Raw genomic sequence first — 15,615 nt, forward strand, 5'->3', positions numbered from 1 at the left:
AGGAAGGAGAAAATACAGAGACTGCAAGAATGGGGATGGAGGCCAGAAAAGAACACTATGATGGGAAGAAGATGAAAAGCTGCATGGAACATGGGACACAGGTTACTCACTCATTCCTGCAAGCTGAGATGAAAGAGAGTTGGGGGCTTCAGACTCATTCCCTGCTGGTGTAGCGGTAGGTCCTGCATCAATCAAATTGTTCACATCTTCTGTATTGTTGTGTTGCTTTGAAGAAAGAGAAAAATTTAGTTGCTATTCCCACATTATTTCTGGTCAGGTTCATATTCTGCTTGGGATGTCTGATATTTCATACAGATAGGGAACACACAAACACCTCCTGTTGCTCAAAAGCCTCTGAGAAGTTTGGGTGTGACCCCAAAGCCTGTCAAAGATGCAGGCAGTGAACTTGACCCCATGTAGGCCAAGTGCCATTCATCTGATGAGTGTTTTTCCAGCACTCGGTATTAATTAGAGTGCAGAAAGCTGTGTGAGCACATTCCCAAGAAAGGAAGGTCGGCTTTTGCTCCACTGGCTTGAAATCAGTGGGCAGTAAATGCTTCACTCACATGGGTTCAATGAAATTCAAAACAGAAGCCACTTCCTCTGGATTCTGCCTCATAACTTCAGCTTTATTTTGTAAAGGAGGATGTGGGATAAGCAACAAAGGAGCCCCCAAACTAGGCCCTGTGACCCTGAACAATGAAGAGTCTCTTCCTAAGATTATGAAGCTGCCTTCAGCTCTTTGGAACTCTGTGAAATTTATGTCATATCACACTACAGTGGAATGTCATGGCAAACTGCACAATATACAACAAACATGCCTAACAGCGTGTGCAGATGAAGGAAAGATGGTACAAAATGGCTGCTGGTGTAAAGAAAGCCAGTGGACCAGAAATGTCCGCAACGATCAAGGTCCCTATAGTTTTTTTCTATTTCCATTAAAGACAACAGGATGGGGACAAAAGCATACATATGTCAGAATCCAAAACACAATTGGAGCTACAAGGAGAGCAGGGCTACAAGATACCCAACCAGGGACTAATTTGACCAGAATGACATTACATTCCTAAACCTCTTTAGCTATTAAGGAGTAATGGAAGCAAATTCTGTGTGTGTGCATGCAACATGAAAAAACTTGAAACCAATGCATTAAGAATTGTACTCTGTGACTTTATAATGTCACAACAGCAATGATGTTCTCTATCTTATCTTTATATGACTGACAGAATACTATTGGCATGTTTTAGTGGGAAGGAGTGCTGAATCACCTTAGCTGGCTGTCCTGAGCGGAGCCGTTCAAACCTACAAATACAAGAAAAAGAAGAGGCGCTTGAGTGGAAGAAGGTGGGCTGCTCTGCTTTTGGGTGGGTTGGGGAAAGAGTAGGGGAAGGAGGGAGAGGACTCAGGAGTACCGTTCATGGCGCAGGAAAACGTTGTTGAGGTTGTCATTGACAATGAGCAGCTCCTCTGTTAGCTGTTCATTGAGGATACGGGGGATCAGCTCCAGAACACGCTGCTGCATCGCTTTACACGTCCGGTTCAGTTCCTACCCATGGCAAGAGAATGTAAATTGTGAACACTGAGCCAAGGAGGTTAAATTCAGAAATGGCAGTGAGTAGCCACCCAGGGCTAAATGTTCATCTCTATCCAACAGGCCGAGAGCATGATGCAATTAAGTTTGCTGGCTTCAGCCAAGCCTGTTCTCAACACTCGCTGGGGTGAACCAAATCAAGTCACAGGTCCAAGAGAATCTGCCAGCAGACAGACAGAAGCTCCAACCATTTCCTACCTGGAGCAGTTCAAGGTCAGAGGTTTCAGCCTGTCCTGGCACTAGCTCTGTCAGCATTTCAGACATCACCTTCACATTCCCATTCACTACTTCTAGCTCGCTGCGTAGCTTCCCGATCTGAAAGCCCAGACAAACACGTGTTAAACCCTGTTGGTTTTTCTCTCAGCTACAAAAAAAGATCAGAAAAAACAAAAGACTGGGATGTGTGATGCTGCCTTGGACTGTTAGACCACTGCTATAGCTTGCCCTCCACTTCCTGCTTGGTCTGTCAGTGGATCTATGGACACTCGAAGAGAAGTTCCTCTTTCTGTCCTGCGAGCAGCGATCCTTTCCCTACAAATGCTGAGGATTGAGCTGGTGAGCTTCTGCAAGCAAATTATATGATTTGATGGGAATTATATCACTGTCACTGCTGGCTGGATTTGCGAGCAGCACCACTGGAGCTTGGCTTGCAGTGATTCTCCAGGTCAGCAGCCCACCATGGACTTCCCCAGTTAGTTAAAGGGTCAATCCCAATTAACTTTTTAGTGAAATAACCATTTACATGTGTAGCACTGAACAGATGATAAATACAATAAATGTCAGGTAGACTCTATTGCAAGAATATTGTTAGCCTCATGTTACTTTTACCTGCTCTGGAGTAGGTGTGATGGGAGCCTCGGCTGACGGTCCTGGAGCTCCTGGCAGGGACACGGGGTGCAGGATAGAGTCTATTGCCTGGGGGGCATCCACTGCCTGTGAGTTCTGCCCTGGTGGGGAATCTGAGGTATATACAGTCTAAAGAGGAATTCACAGGAGAAGGAGATGGTTTAGCAATGGGTGAAAAAGGCAAAGGGAATCTGTACTTATTCCTACTCAGAGAATCCATCTAGCAGTGGCTCTGGTAAATTTTATTCCCACCATGGTTTTATATGCCATGTGCTGCTTCCCTGGCCTATAAACTCTCGTGTTCTCTGGACAGACCCTTTATGCTCTTCTGCGGCCTCCAAAGAAAACTGCACTCACAGCTAAAAATCCCAATCACTACGCTGACTGGAACAGTAGATACACATAGCTCATGCCTCCACATGTGCAGTGAGGAATCTGATAAGACAAGAATTCCCATTTCGGTTTAAAAAATAAGCAGCATGTTGCTAGTCCTCGTGGAGAAAAAGAACTGATATCCTCCCCAGCAGTTTTAGCTCAGAAAAGAAGGACAGCATTGGCTCAGACCCGGGTTCCTTAGGCAAGCCCGATCTCATCAGATCTTGGAAACTAAGTGGGGCCAACCCTGGCAAGTACTTGGATGGGAGATGGGTATTACCAGGGCTGGGATGCAGAGGCAGCCAAACAAGCCATCTCTTTGAAATGTCCAATATATAAAGACAGTCAACAAGTTTGGTATAGTGGTTAAGTGTGTGTACTCTTATCTGGGAGAACCGGGTTTGATTCCCCATGTCTCCACTTGCAGCTGCTGGAATGGCCTTGGGCTAGCCATAGCTATTGCAGGAGTTGTCCTTGAAAGGGCAGCTGCTGTGAGAGCCCTCTCAGCCCCACCACCTCACAAGGTGTCTGTTGTGGGGGGAGAAGATATAGGAGATTGTAAGCCACTCTGAGTCTCTTATTCAGAGAGAAGGGCAGGGTATAAATCTGCAGTTCTTCTTATTCTTCTTGAATGTGACTTATGGTGGGAAGAAGGCAACAATCCTGACCTGCATAGGTTTTGTTAACGTACAGCATTAGATTATAATTCCCCCCTTTGAAAAGGAGCTTTAATACTGCTATTTTCCCTTTCAGTGTTGTGCTGAATAAACTTTCCCCCATAGTGTTTAGTACTTATAGGAAATAAATATCTGTTTGGAAAACAACAACAACAACAATTATTATGATTATTTCTTCAACTTAATGAATCGCCCCATTCCGGCCAGTGCCAGGCTCTGGGCAATGTACAACACAAAAATAAAATCCATACATTTAAAAAAATAAAACTAGTTACATTATAATAATCTATAAACCTCAATGGCATCTCATTTAAAGTGCTATTGTTCAATTCCCAGTTGTTACATCAGGGGTGGGGGAAACCCCCCAGTGTGGGTAGGGAGAAAAAGGTGCCAGCATGGCAACCATGGCTGTCTTTATGTAAAGCTTGGTGGAACATCTCAGCCTTACAGGCCAGGCGAAAGATCCCACAGGGCCCTGATGTCTTCTGGTAGAGCGTTCCACCAAGTTGAGGCCAGGACTGAAAAGCCATTTTCCCCACTAAACATCTCATCCAAGAAAATGTTTACATTTTCCCTAGAATTCTAATCTTGCTACATTTTATGAGTTATTTATTTATTTTTATTTTAGTGAAGGGGGAAAAATGAATACTGCCCCTGAAATCAATAGCATTGCATACATTACTGTTGAATAAGTTGGAAGCAAGAATAATGTGTTTGGTAACACAGATCCTGAAGTCCCATTCTGATTTTTCAGGTGTGCAGATAATTAACTCTGCTCCCTCATTCATTGCCATTATAGTTCTCTAACAGCCACACACCTTAACAGACCACCCCTCCCTCCCTCCGACAGAAGAGACATTAGCTTTACCCTCTGTGGTGTATGGATGGGTGAGAGCATATCTAGGTCAGTCATGGGAAACTCTAGACCTTTCCTCCTCAGGTCCTCATAGACAGCGACCACTCCTGTCAGGTCGGGTGAGCTGCGGAATGCATCTGCCCAGGACTGGGGAAAAGAGGAAAAAGGGGTCACCTCCAAGTGTTACAGTGTACATTGTGACCCTTGTGAAAAATAACCAGAAAGGAGGTAAATGTTGATCTGTTGTAGGAGCACAAGAGAAGAGCAGCCAGTCGTTTAGACACACAAGGCAACTTCCTGAAAAAACTGGGTTTTTAAAAAGCAAACGTCTTTCCAAATGATAAAATATACTTAAGTGTATTAGCAATGCCAAATCTTAAGACCCAAAGGGATAAAAGAATAAGATTTCCCTTCTTGTCTTTCTCCAGGACAAGCAACTTTAGAATGAATTATGCAAAATGGAAAAAACTGCAGGACATGTTATGCAAAACAGGAGATATATTATGCAAACCCAACAAACATGCATAATATATATACTACTAGTCACAAACCCCAGCTTCTCTTGAGACAGGTTACATACATTTTAACCTGGAGTACATTTAGTCCATCAATTAACCCAGGTGCGCATCACAGCCCAGACTCAGGATCAAAATAGTAATTGGTGGGGGTCAGAGTTTTATCACCAACTCACTGAGCTTAACAAGGTGCACAATGAGAAATACACAAAAATTGTACCATTGGAATGACTGCATTTGATTATCTGCCAGTGGAGGGAGAACTGCTCAGTGGCTGAAAGTCTAAGCACTCACCTGTATGATGGTCAGCACTTTGTCATGCACAATGGCAGGTGGATTGTTTTTTGGGAGGATGGTTCGGACCAGCACACCTTCTACAAAGTCCTGGTTAGAAACCAGCACATGGAAACGGTGACCACAGTTCTTGACGCACGTTTCAAGGACCTGTGGAGACAAACAAGATGTCAATGGAGATGGGCAGAGGCTTATGATTCCCTATTGCTTACCATCATGATCACAGAAAATTAGCAAATATACATGCACAACACCCACCCCAAATTGAAGGCATTTGCCCTTGCACTAAAACACATATGTGCCTTCAGGGAAAGGGCTGTAGCTCAGCGGTAGAGAGTACAGAAGATCGCAGAATCAGCTTACAGCAATCCCAGTTAAAGGGTACTGGGTAGCAGATGCTGGGAGAGAACTTTCTGTGCCCCAGACAATGGCAAGATGCTGCCATTCACAATGGACAATGCTAGGAAAGATGGACCAGAGATCTGACTCTGTATATGTTCTTATGTAAGGCTGCTAATGCAGGCAGGCGTGGGTTTAGAGACTATCAAACATGGTTAAGATAACAGCTGCTTTGCCGCCCCCCTGTATTTCTACTTCCGTTCCTTTCATTACACATTTCTTACAATCTTTTGGTGCTTTTCCCACTACTTAATCCAAGATTAACATTCCACCTTGGGGACTGTGTACCTCTTGTCCAGAAACAACTAGGTTCTAGAACAGGGATGTTGAACTCTTTGTTAGGAGGGATGGATCTGACACAAATGAGACCTTGTCAGGCCGGGTCATGTATGTCATAAAATGTAATGCCAGGTGGCGGATACAGAAACTTTATAAAAGACACAAACACCGTGAAGGATTTTTTAAAAAAACTTAAAATAAAATATGCTTAAAACATTAGAACTCTTGCAATATTTTGTTTATTTAGCAGTTTCTGATATGATACCTCTTGCTCTGAATTACTGCATCAAAATTTGGAGACAATGTCTGTGCTGTAGCAATCTTGAGTATGCTGTTCAGGTGTAAGCTGCAACCTACTTTTGATTTATTGACATTCATTACAGAAATCTTATAATCAATGCTTTAAGCCTAAGACCCCAGGGAAAACATGAAATGGCTGGGCATTGTGAGCCTTTGTACACAAGTTGCTTCATGAGTTGGTCAGCCAATGGAGAAAACAGAGGCTTTGCTCTGTAGCTCCTGTGCGATTGAGCAAGCCTGGCAAAGCAAGCAGTGATGTAGAAGGAAGCAAGAGAGAGAAAGAAGTGAGTTGCTTGCAGGCCTGATAGGAGCTCCCTAGGGCCTGAGCCTGCCCTCCAGCCGAACGTCTGACATCCCTATTCTAGAATGTCTTTCCCTTTACTCAGTGACTGAAGCCAAACAAATGCTGTTATAATGAAACCTGCTCCCACCCACTGTCTAAGAAAGAAAGAGGACTGCCATAAAGAAAGGGCCCACACTACTTACCGTCAAAGCAAGCATCACCTCGTGAAAGTTCTTATTCCCTACGATCCTTTTCTTTATCGCCCGAAAGGCATCTTTTGGCCTGAGTGCAGATTACAAAAGTGTTGGCATTAGCACAAAGGCGAAACATAGAGCTGCAATTTACCTGTTAGTAGTCAACTTTAATTCCTCAGTCACTAACATTTTAGGGATCTTGCAACTAACCAGACAAGCTAAGCTTGCACTTCCCCACAAAAAAACAAATGTTTCTGCATCCACAAATTTAATTTTCTTTAACTAGGGACACAAGTGCACACATCCCATAGTATCAATGAGTGTAAACAGTAAGGAAACGGCAGAGACAGAAACAGGACACAGGCAAGAAAAGGCATTATTAGTGAATGTAACCTAATAGGGCAAAGTCTTATGACACTGCCTGGTGCAAGGAAAGATTAACATCCACTGCATGCCAGAAAGGGACAAGGCGCATGTTGTTTGGACAAGGAGAGAGTAGAATGTAAAACAGCTTACCCAAAGAATGCCCTTTTTCAAAGTTTCTATAACACTGGGATATGCCCCACTGCTATATCTGCAGTGGAATAAGTCGCCTGCTATGGAAAATAGAACTAGAACTAAAGAACCATAACACTTCCTTAGCCCTTTTACAATTTTCTCAGTGCTCAATGCCTTGTTGAGAAATTACAGGTGGAATGCTAACATTTCTTAATTACTTTTTATACCGAGGTGGAAGGTAGAATTAAATATGCTGCAGTGTAAGGAATGAAGACCAGAGTTGGCATAATGAACACAGAGGATGCCTCAGGGGCCACTAAGGACACTTGGGGGGGGGGGGCAAATGCAATCCATGGGACAGGATCAAATCAGGAAATGCTTACAGGTGTGCCCCAGTGAAGAGAAGCAGTGCACAACAGAGCTTTTGAATAGCTCTCACTCACTCTATAAGGCTTGAAAGAGAATTTGTGTACTGTGTGCATGCAGATTTTGTCCTATTTTATTTAGCATGCCTTCTTTTTTTTTTGCCTCAGGCACCAAAATGTCTTGGGTTGGCTTTGCACAAAGCATGATGAAGGGCAGATGTGAAATATGATTACTAGGCAGGCAAAAGGACATCTATGGTCCTTTCAACATTCAAAGTGCTTCCCAATGTTCATCTCATCCATCCTCACAATAAATTTAGGCTGGGAGACGCCAAGTGGCCTTGGGGAAGTCACGGAATTGAGAGCTAATTTAAGATGGGAATCCACACTCTCTTAGGTTCAAGTAAATTATATGAGCAATAAACCAGATGTGTAAAAATGGAATTATATGCAGCCAAGAAATTGGTGGTGGTGGGGAGAGAAATATGCTATGGAGCTAAGCTGGGCACATACTGGGACTCAGATGTGGGGCTGGAAAAGAAATAGAAGCGCTGTAAAGAGGGGATGAGATATTTTTTAAAGAAACAGATAACTCGACTTGAAATTTTACATGAATGAAAAGTATTTAGAAGCTTTCCTTATTTTCCTCTGTGGGAGAGCAGTAGCAGCCGTATAATCACAGCTTTGCATTCCATGGAGCACCACTTCCAGCACATGCTGTTCTTTTCTTTACTGAGGTCACCAGATAGCCCACTGCAAAAGTATTTATAGGATTCAGCATCAATAGGGTAGGCATTTCCCAGGTTTCTTGATATGTTAGTGCTGTGTTGCCTAGTATATATGCATAGGAGCAGAGAAGATCAAAGGAAATTTCACTTTCTTTCCTGGTTCAGCTCTGTAATTTGACTGTATTCTTAATGTTCCAAAGAACAGAACACCAGTCGGAATAGGATATAGTCAGGGGATTTTCCAGTCCTTAGCCCAGACAGCACATAATACGATGCGTTCACAAGTGTGTCAGTGGACATGGCCAAGCATACAGATAACATCATCTGCCCTAGCAGTATCATTTCCCTTACCCTTCCTCTGTCTCATTAATGATATCGCAGATCTCCATGTTGAGGGCCCAGTCTTCACTTTGAAGGGAGCCATCAGTAGCTTTCTCTGGGGGGAAAAAATAATTAAAAATGAAACAGCTAACAATATTCCTGAATGTGGCTTTGAAAGACTGTGAGGTGCCTTTCTCTGCTGTTGAGATGTTCGCTTAGAGCACAGAAGGTGGAAAACTTACAAATATAAACCCCTCCCTAAGAATTTTAGAATTAGTTTGCATAGTCAGCCTAAAAAATGCTACTATGTGGTCAAAACGCTGTGGGTGCCTGTTGCTTTTGACATATAGTAGCACTCCATGCCAGCTTGCTTCCCATGCCTCTGAAGAACAAGGAAGATTTTGTTATTCCTCTCTAGTGATACAAGAAGAATTGTATCCATGGGACACTGTAGTGTAGCCAGGAGTGTAAGAAAGGTTGAAGAAAGGTTGAAATGCTTGGGACTCTTTAGCTTGGAGAAACGTCGACTGCGGGGTGACATGATTGAGGTTTACAAGATAATGCATGGGATGGAGAAAGCAGAGAAAGAGGTACTTTTCTCCCTTTCTTACAAGAACTTGTGAGCATTCGATGAAATTGCTGAGCAGACAGGTTAAAACGGATAAAATGAAGTACTTCTTCACCCAAAGGGTGATTAACATGTGGAATTCACTGTCACAGGAGGTGGTGGCGGCCACAAGCATGGCTACCTTCCAAGAGGGGTTTAGATAAAAATATGGAGCAGAGGTCCATCAGTGGCTATTAGCTACAGTGTGTGTGTGTGTGTGTATAAAATTTTTTTGGCCACTGTGTGACTCAGAGTGTTGGACTGGATGGGCCATTGGCCTGATCCAGCATGGCTTCTCTTATGTTCTTAATCTCTAAATACAGAGACGACAGACACTGAGAATAGTTATCCCCGATATTTTGCTTGTTTGTTTAAAGTTTAATTTGGATCAAACCTTTCTTCCAAGGAGTTTAGGGCTGTGTACCACCTTCTTCCTTCCTCTATTCTTTCACAACAAGTGTGTGAGGTAAATGAGGCTGAAAGAATGACTGACTCACGATAACCAATTAAGCTTCACAGCAGAGTGGAATTGGGACCTGGATCTTCCAGATTTGACACTCTAACAACTACACCACATTGGCTCATCTCTCTCAACATCTGCTCCTGAATTTCCTGGGTGACCTTGGGCCAGTCACTTACACTCAGCCTAATTTACCTCACAGGGTCACTGTGAGGATTAAAATGAAGAAGAGAATGATGTAAGCTGCTTTGGGTCCCCATTGGTGAGAAAGCTGGGATTTAAATGAGGTAAATAAATAAAAAAATAAATTCCCAGGATGACACTATGCTAAACTAGCTGATCCTTTTTATGTTCTTACGACCACTACCACACAGTCCCATCAGTTAAACCAAAGCAAGAGCAAAAGCATATGCATGTACAAGAAAGAAGAGAAATGAGCTGCACATTTGTTTTTAGTTATAACTCTTGAGCAGTGATTGCCCTGCCAAGAGACAAAATGGGTCAGCTCTAATACAGATACTATGAAAATACAGCAGACTGTCAGTGGCTTGATTTATTATTAGGCAAAGGGGGGAAATCTGCATGTTCTGATGCAGGGATTAAAGTTTCTTGGGTTCACTTTGATTCTGCCAAAATGCAGTATGCACTTCATTTTTAGAAGGTTCTTCAGAGAGATTAGTGAAAAAGACATCTAAATTTACAGAACGGGTAGCAGAGCCATGCAAGGGCCTTATCTGTAAATACTCCCCTATTGCGCTAGCCAGGATTGTTGCTCATGGCAAAAGCAGTGAACAACAATCTCTTATTTCCAGCGTTACCAATGTCCCCACCCTGTAATCAGCTCAGCATCAACCCCCACTGGCAATTCAACAGAGTCAGTCCAGGCAAGAGGATGACCAACCTTCAAAAGAAAAGTGGACAGCAAACCAGCAAGGAGCAAACAAAACAACAAGCTATAGGAAGAGGCGAATGGAGGGAGCAACTCAATCCATTGTTTGTGGTTGCATTTGCAAGACTTGCAGCAGCCAACAGAGAAAGGGATTGCCAAAAATTTAATTTGGAAGTACAGGGTAGGTTGCGATCTATTTTACTTGGCAATGCTCCTATGCCTTTCATAGCTACACAAACCAAAATGGGACACTTCCTGACTTTTCTCATCACCACAAGTGAATGGCATGACAAACTTCCTCTGTTCAATACAAGAGTTGGGGAGATGGGCTTCTTTAGCTCCTCTTTCCTCCACACACCTTGAAAGAATAGTCAAGGTTGTCAATGCAAGTGAGTTGATAAGGAGTGCTAAATATACTCAGTGCCAAAGGGGCTTGGCATCAATGGACTCCAATGGATGGTCCTGTGCCTTTTAAAGGTCTAGCAAGCAAAAATATCCTGCTGTTAACTACCACAGCTATTGTTGCTGGAACTCTCTGTGCACCAGAAACTGGCAATCTTAAAGCTAAATGAAAAATAGAAGTGCATACAAAAGTTAATTTTGCTCTGACTGCATATTGCGTTCTATGGAAATGTTATTCTACTACTTAAACAACAAACTGAGAGTTATCAAACTCAATGCAGACACACCTTCAACTACAAGAAGCCTCACAAACATTAGCCTGTCTTCATTAAGACATCTTTCCAACCTCTTCTGTCTTAAGAACATATGAAAAGCTCTGCCAGATCATACCAGTGGTCCATGTGGGCATCCTGTATCACACAGTGACCAACCAGTCTTTGACTTTCAGTCCTCAAAGATCTATTTGATCTTTCACTTTCCCCCCTACCAGTAAGAGACAGAAACCTTTTTGCATGACTGGAATTTAAGCTCTGTAAAAGTAAAAGTAACAGGATTCTGTGCTACATGTTGTGATTTCAGTACCAAAACAGCTCTCTAATGTCAAGCATTAGATCTCAAAATAACCAGTCCTTGATTTTGAAACAAAGTATTGGTTTATTGATAATCCATGGTGCTCGGAAAGACAGCAGATTGGAAGTGATACATTGTAACTCAGGAATACCAGCTTTAAGGGGCACATCAAAGAGACTTTAGGAATTCTACTCTGGCATGTGAAATTCACACGCTTGCTACCTTATCTGCTATTGCGGTTTAGCTACATCCTGGGTTCAGACCTAAGCCTGAGAAAATGTTCCCAGAAAGGTTTTATCTTCAAAGAGGACATTCCTGCATTTGCTACAAGTGAGAACTAAGGCAGGGGTTACATAGCTTTGATGTGGAATACATGGGGAACAGCTTTCAATGCAGGCAATCCATAAAAGAAACATGATGCTTGACATCTGAATCCTGAAGAAGTCCAGCCTATTCTGCTCTGACCTACTACATGACTAGCTATGACAGTCAAGTAGAAACTCAATTCGAGTAAAAGCAGCAAAAACCAATGTTTACTGAAGCTCAGAGATGTGGCATAAACCCCGTGAAGACAGAAGTGGCATATTTGAGCTATGTAATTGATGCTACTAAAATAAAATTTAATAAAGTTGAAAGTGCAGAGCAGGCTAGCCAATTAAGAGAGTTCCTTTGATGAGAAGGTAGTAGGCAAGGAAGAGACTTTCTTGGATTATATCAGAGATGGCCAAACTGCAGCTTGGGAGCTGCATGTGGCTCTTTCACACATATTGTGTGACTCTCAAAGCCCTCAACACCCTGTCAGCTGGCTAGAAGAAGGCATTCCTCGCTTTAAATCACTTCTGCAAGCCAAGCCAGCCAACAGCTTGGAGAATGCATTTAAAGTTAAAATTGCTTTCTTTCCACCTCTCCCAGTTTTTTCTGTCTGAGAAACACAAGGCCAGCCTATACATACAGCAAGATGAAGTGGTACAGTTGTGAGCTGAGAGACAGACTGTATCAAGAGGAAGGCGCCACTTCTGAATGCTCTCTCCTGTGTAAAAATATCCCCCCAAAGTTTGAAAATTAAAACAACAGTGAATGGGCTGGGACCTTTCTACCTCAGATTTTTACTTCTAGCAAGAATTTTTTCTTTGAGGAAGCACCCCAAAATGGCATAATTCAACCACTGTCAGCAGCAATCCAGTTTACTCCAATACCTCAAGATATGACCACATACTCTGCTGCATGAATATACCACCAGGCTGAGTACTCAAATGCTGAGGACTCCAATAACTTCCTTTCAGCTGGTGCATCAGGCCTGAGCATGTCTCTGCACATGCAAAAATCAACCAAAACTGTGATTCCTGCCCTCATGTGATTAGCACTACAACTGCTCTATGGATTGTGAAAGGTGGTCACATTGCAAGTATTTATTGAACATGATGTGAACAACTGTCTGATATATTCCTTCTATTCCCATGCTTTTTTAGTTTTTTAGTGTTAGAACCTTGCGGGACCTTGCCCAATTCCGCAAGGCCTGCAAAACAACACTATTTCAAATGGCCTTCAACCAAAGTACGGTACATAGATGCCTAACATCATGGCATGGAACTTAGCACCAAAACTGTTGTTTTAAAATTGCATTAATAATTTAAATTGCAAATTGTTTAATTTTAATTGATATTATTGCAATTGTTTTTATTGTTCTATTGTTGATATTCAATGTTGTTAGCCGCCTGAGCCTGCTCTGGCAGGGAGGGTGGGATATAAATACGAAAAATAAATAAATAAATAAATAATTTTTTCCAATGAGAATGTTTCTTAATTTTGAGTTATTTTTTTTTAAATGAGGGTCAGTACTCCAACAAGTGCCAAGTGCAGTTTGCAGCCAACAGGCAGGCTGCTACATTACACTGGGAGAAAAGACACCTTTATGTATGCAGGAAAAGCACAGGAGTTCTGTACCTTATGAGATTTGGCAGCTCTACAGTGATGAAATAAAGCAGGTCTGGACAGTCCTCTCCCATCGCAAAAAATAGTCTGTTAACTCCCAATTCCAATGTTTAATTTGCTAATATCAGAGATGCATGACTTCAGTTTGCACCAAGTGACTCAGAAGCTCTTCACTTTAATCCTAGTGGTTACTCACAGACACAGCCAATGAGGTGACATGATGGGTAAGAATAACCACTGAATGGCAACTGAGGGGGAAAGGAAGCCCCAAACTCTTATCAAAAACAGGTGCAAAGTGGTATTTATTTGGATCAGAACATTTATACCATGCCTTTCTTCTATGTTTAGTACTTAAAGTTACTTTTAATTTTCAAAGCCCTTTACAATCTGGGACCCACACATCTGAAGGATTGCCTCTCCTGATATGTGTCAACCAGTGTTCCCTCTAAGTTGTGGAGTCTTGTGAGCAAAACTTTTACTTTGTGAGCTACTGTGAGCGAGTGATTTGGCTACTGCATATATTAGTTTGTTCTGGGGCCCTCCTGAGCTAAGACAAAAATGTGTGAGCCAGAGGCCAAAAAACTGTGAGCTAGCTCACACTAACTCAGCTTAGAGGCAACAGTGGTGTCCACATGCCAGTTGAGGTTGCTACAGAATTACTTATTGGTGCATTTTCCTTTCGAGAAGTACATTCAGATTGAGAAGAGCCACAGCATTCTCTGTAGTTGCACCTGGACTTGCAGAATGATCTGCCAAGGGATGACAAGATTTCAGGAATTATACAGTGACTAGTAATAAGGTCATTGTGGGGAGAAATACAACAGACACTAGAAATTTGCTGTGGATGAGTCTCATGGCCTTGTGGGGGGGCTGAGGAGGGAAGGGAAAGATAGAGGGTGGCAAGGTATGTTGAGAAGGCAGCTGTTGGGAAGGGAATGGAGAAAGTGGGGAAATGTTGGGTAGGTTATCAGAGGAGGGGAATATCTTGAGAAAGAAGGGATGGAGAGCAAAAGAGATGTGGATAGATTGCTTTCCAACTCCTCCGCCTTCCCTGCAACCTCTATCTAGGAAAAGTGCAGACTTTCTTTGCAGTGGGGACCAAAGCAACTGACATCATTCTCTTCTTCCTCCTTTTGATCTGCACAACAACCCTATGAGGCAGGTTAGGCTGAAAGTCTGTGACTGGTCTGAAATCACCCAGTCAGCTTCCACAGCAAGAAGCTGGGTCTGGCAGACTCTGCTCTGAAGTGCCAACGGCCAAGTTACACTGGCTGTCAAAGTTATTGTGGGCTGAAACCGTATGTAATGCTTCCACTTAAATGTACTTCAAATACAATAATTTTAAGATATGAACTGGGCTCTATTTCTAACATTGATTAAATAACTGCAGCACCACCCCCTTCCATGATACATGAAGTATTTAAAACATTTTAAAATCGTACCAGAAACGTATTATTTCCCTGAGGATCTAATGGAACACCATTTAAGAATCTTTACTATATCACTGAACCTTTACTATATCACTATGTCTTATACCTTTAAGAAAGAGATCTTCAAGACACAGCTGCATGGAGTTACCTAGAATAGTTTTCTTTAAGTAGTTAGTTTTCAAACATTTTGGAGAGAGCATTTTGCCAGTAACGTTCAGAAGTGGCCAAGTTTGTGGATAACACTAAATTGTTCAGGGTGGTGAGAACCAGAGAGGATTGTGAGGAACTCCAAAGGGATGTGTTGAGGCTGGGTGAGTGGGTGTCAACGTGGCAGATGCGGTTCATTGTGGCCAAGTGCAAAGTAATGCACATTGGGGCCAAGAATCCCAGCTACAAATACAAGTTGATGGGGTGTGAGCTGGCAGAGACTGACCAAAAGAGAGATTTTGGGGTCGTGGTAGATAACTCACTGAAAATGTCAAGACAGTGTGCGATTGCTATAAAAAAGGTCAACGCCATGCTGGGAATTATTAGGAAGGGAACTGAAAACAAATCAGCCAGTATCATAATGCCCCTGTATAAAGCGATGGTGTGGTCTCATTTGGAATACTGTGTACAATTCTGGTCACCACACCTCATAAAGGATATTATAGCATTGGAAAAAGTCCAGAAAAGGGCAACTAGAATGATTAACGGGTTGGAACACTTTCCCTATGAAGAAAGGTTAAAACGCTTGGGGCTCTTTAGCTTGGAGAAACGTCAACTGCGGGGTGACATGATAGAGGTTTACAAGATAATGCATGG

General features: G+C 42.6%; 1 protein-coding gene across 1 annotated transcript in view; it reads right to left on the reverse strand.

Moving 5' to 3' along the window:
* Window positions 1–15,615, reverse strand: part of TOM1 (target of myb1 membrane trafficking protein) — a 39,205-nt gene that overhangs the window by 15,537 nt on the left and 8,053 nt on the right. The window contains exons 2-10 of the mRNA XM_060245545.1: window positions 8,552–8,636; window positions 6,619–6,697; window positions 5,155–5,304; window positions 4,358–4,492; window positions 2,420–2,566; window positions 1,790–1,906; window positions 1,413–1,546; window positions 1,269–1,302; window positions 111–225 (exon numbers count right to left, since the gene is read on the reverse strand). Of these exons, the coding sequence (XP_060101528.1) occupies window positions 111–225; window positions 1,269–1,302; window positions 1,413–1,546; window positions 1,790–1,906; window positions 2,420–2,566; window positions 4,358–4,492; window positions 5,155–5,304; window positions 6,619–6,697; window positions 8,552–8,636 (996 nt within the window). The remainder of the gene's footprint in view (window positions 1–110; window positions 226–1,268; window positions 1,303–1,412; window positions 1,547–1,789; window positions 1,907–2,419; window positions 2,567–4,357; window positions 4,493–5,154; window positions 5,305–6,618; window positions 6,698–8,551; window positions 8,637–15,615) is intronic.

Source organism: Heteronotia binoei, chromosome 8, assembly GCF_032191835.1.
Source record: "Heteronotia binoei isolate CCM8104 ecotype False Entrance Well chromosome 8, APGP_CSIRO_Hbin_v1, whole genome shotgun sequence".
In the NCBI taxonomy this organism is placed as follows: domain Eukaryota; kingdom Metazoa; phylum Chordata; class Lepidosauria; order Squamata; family Gekkonidae; genus Heteronotia; species Heteronotia binoei.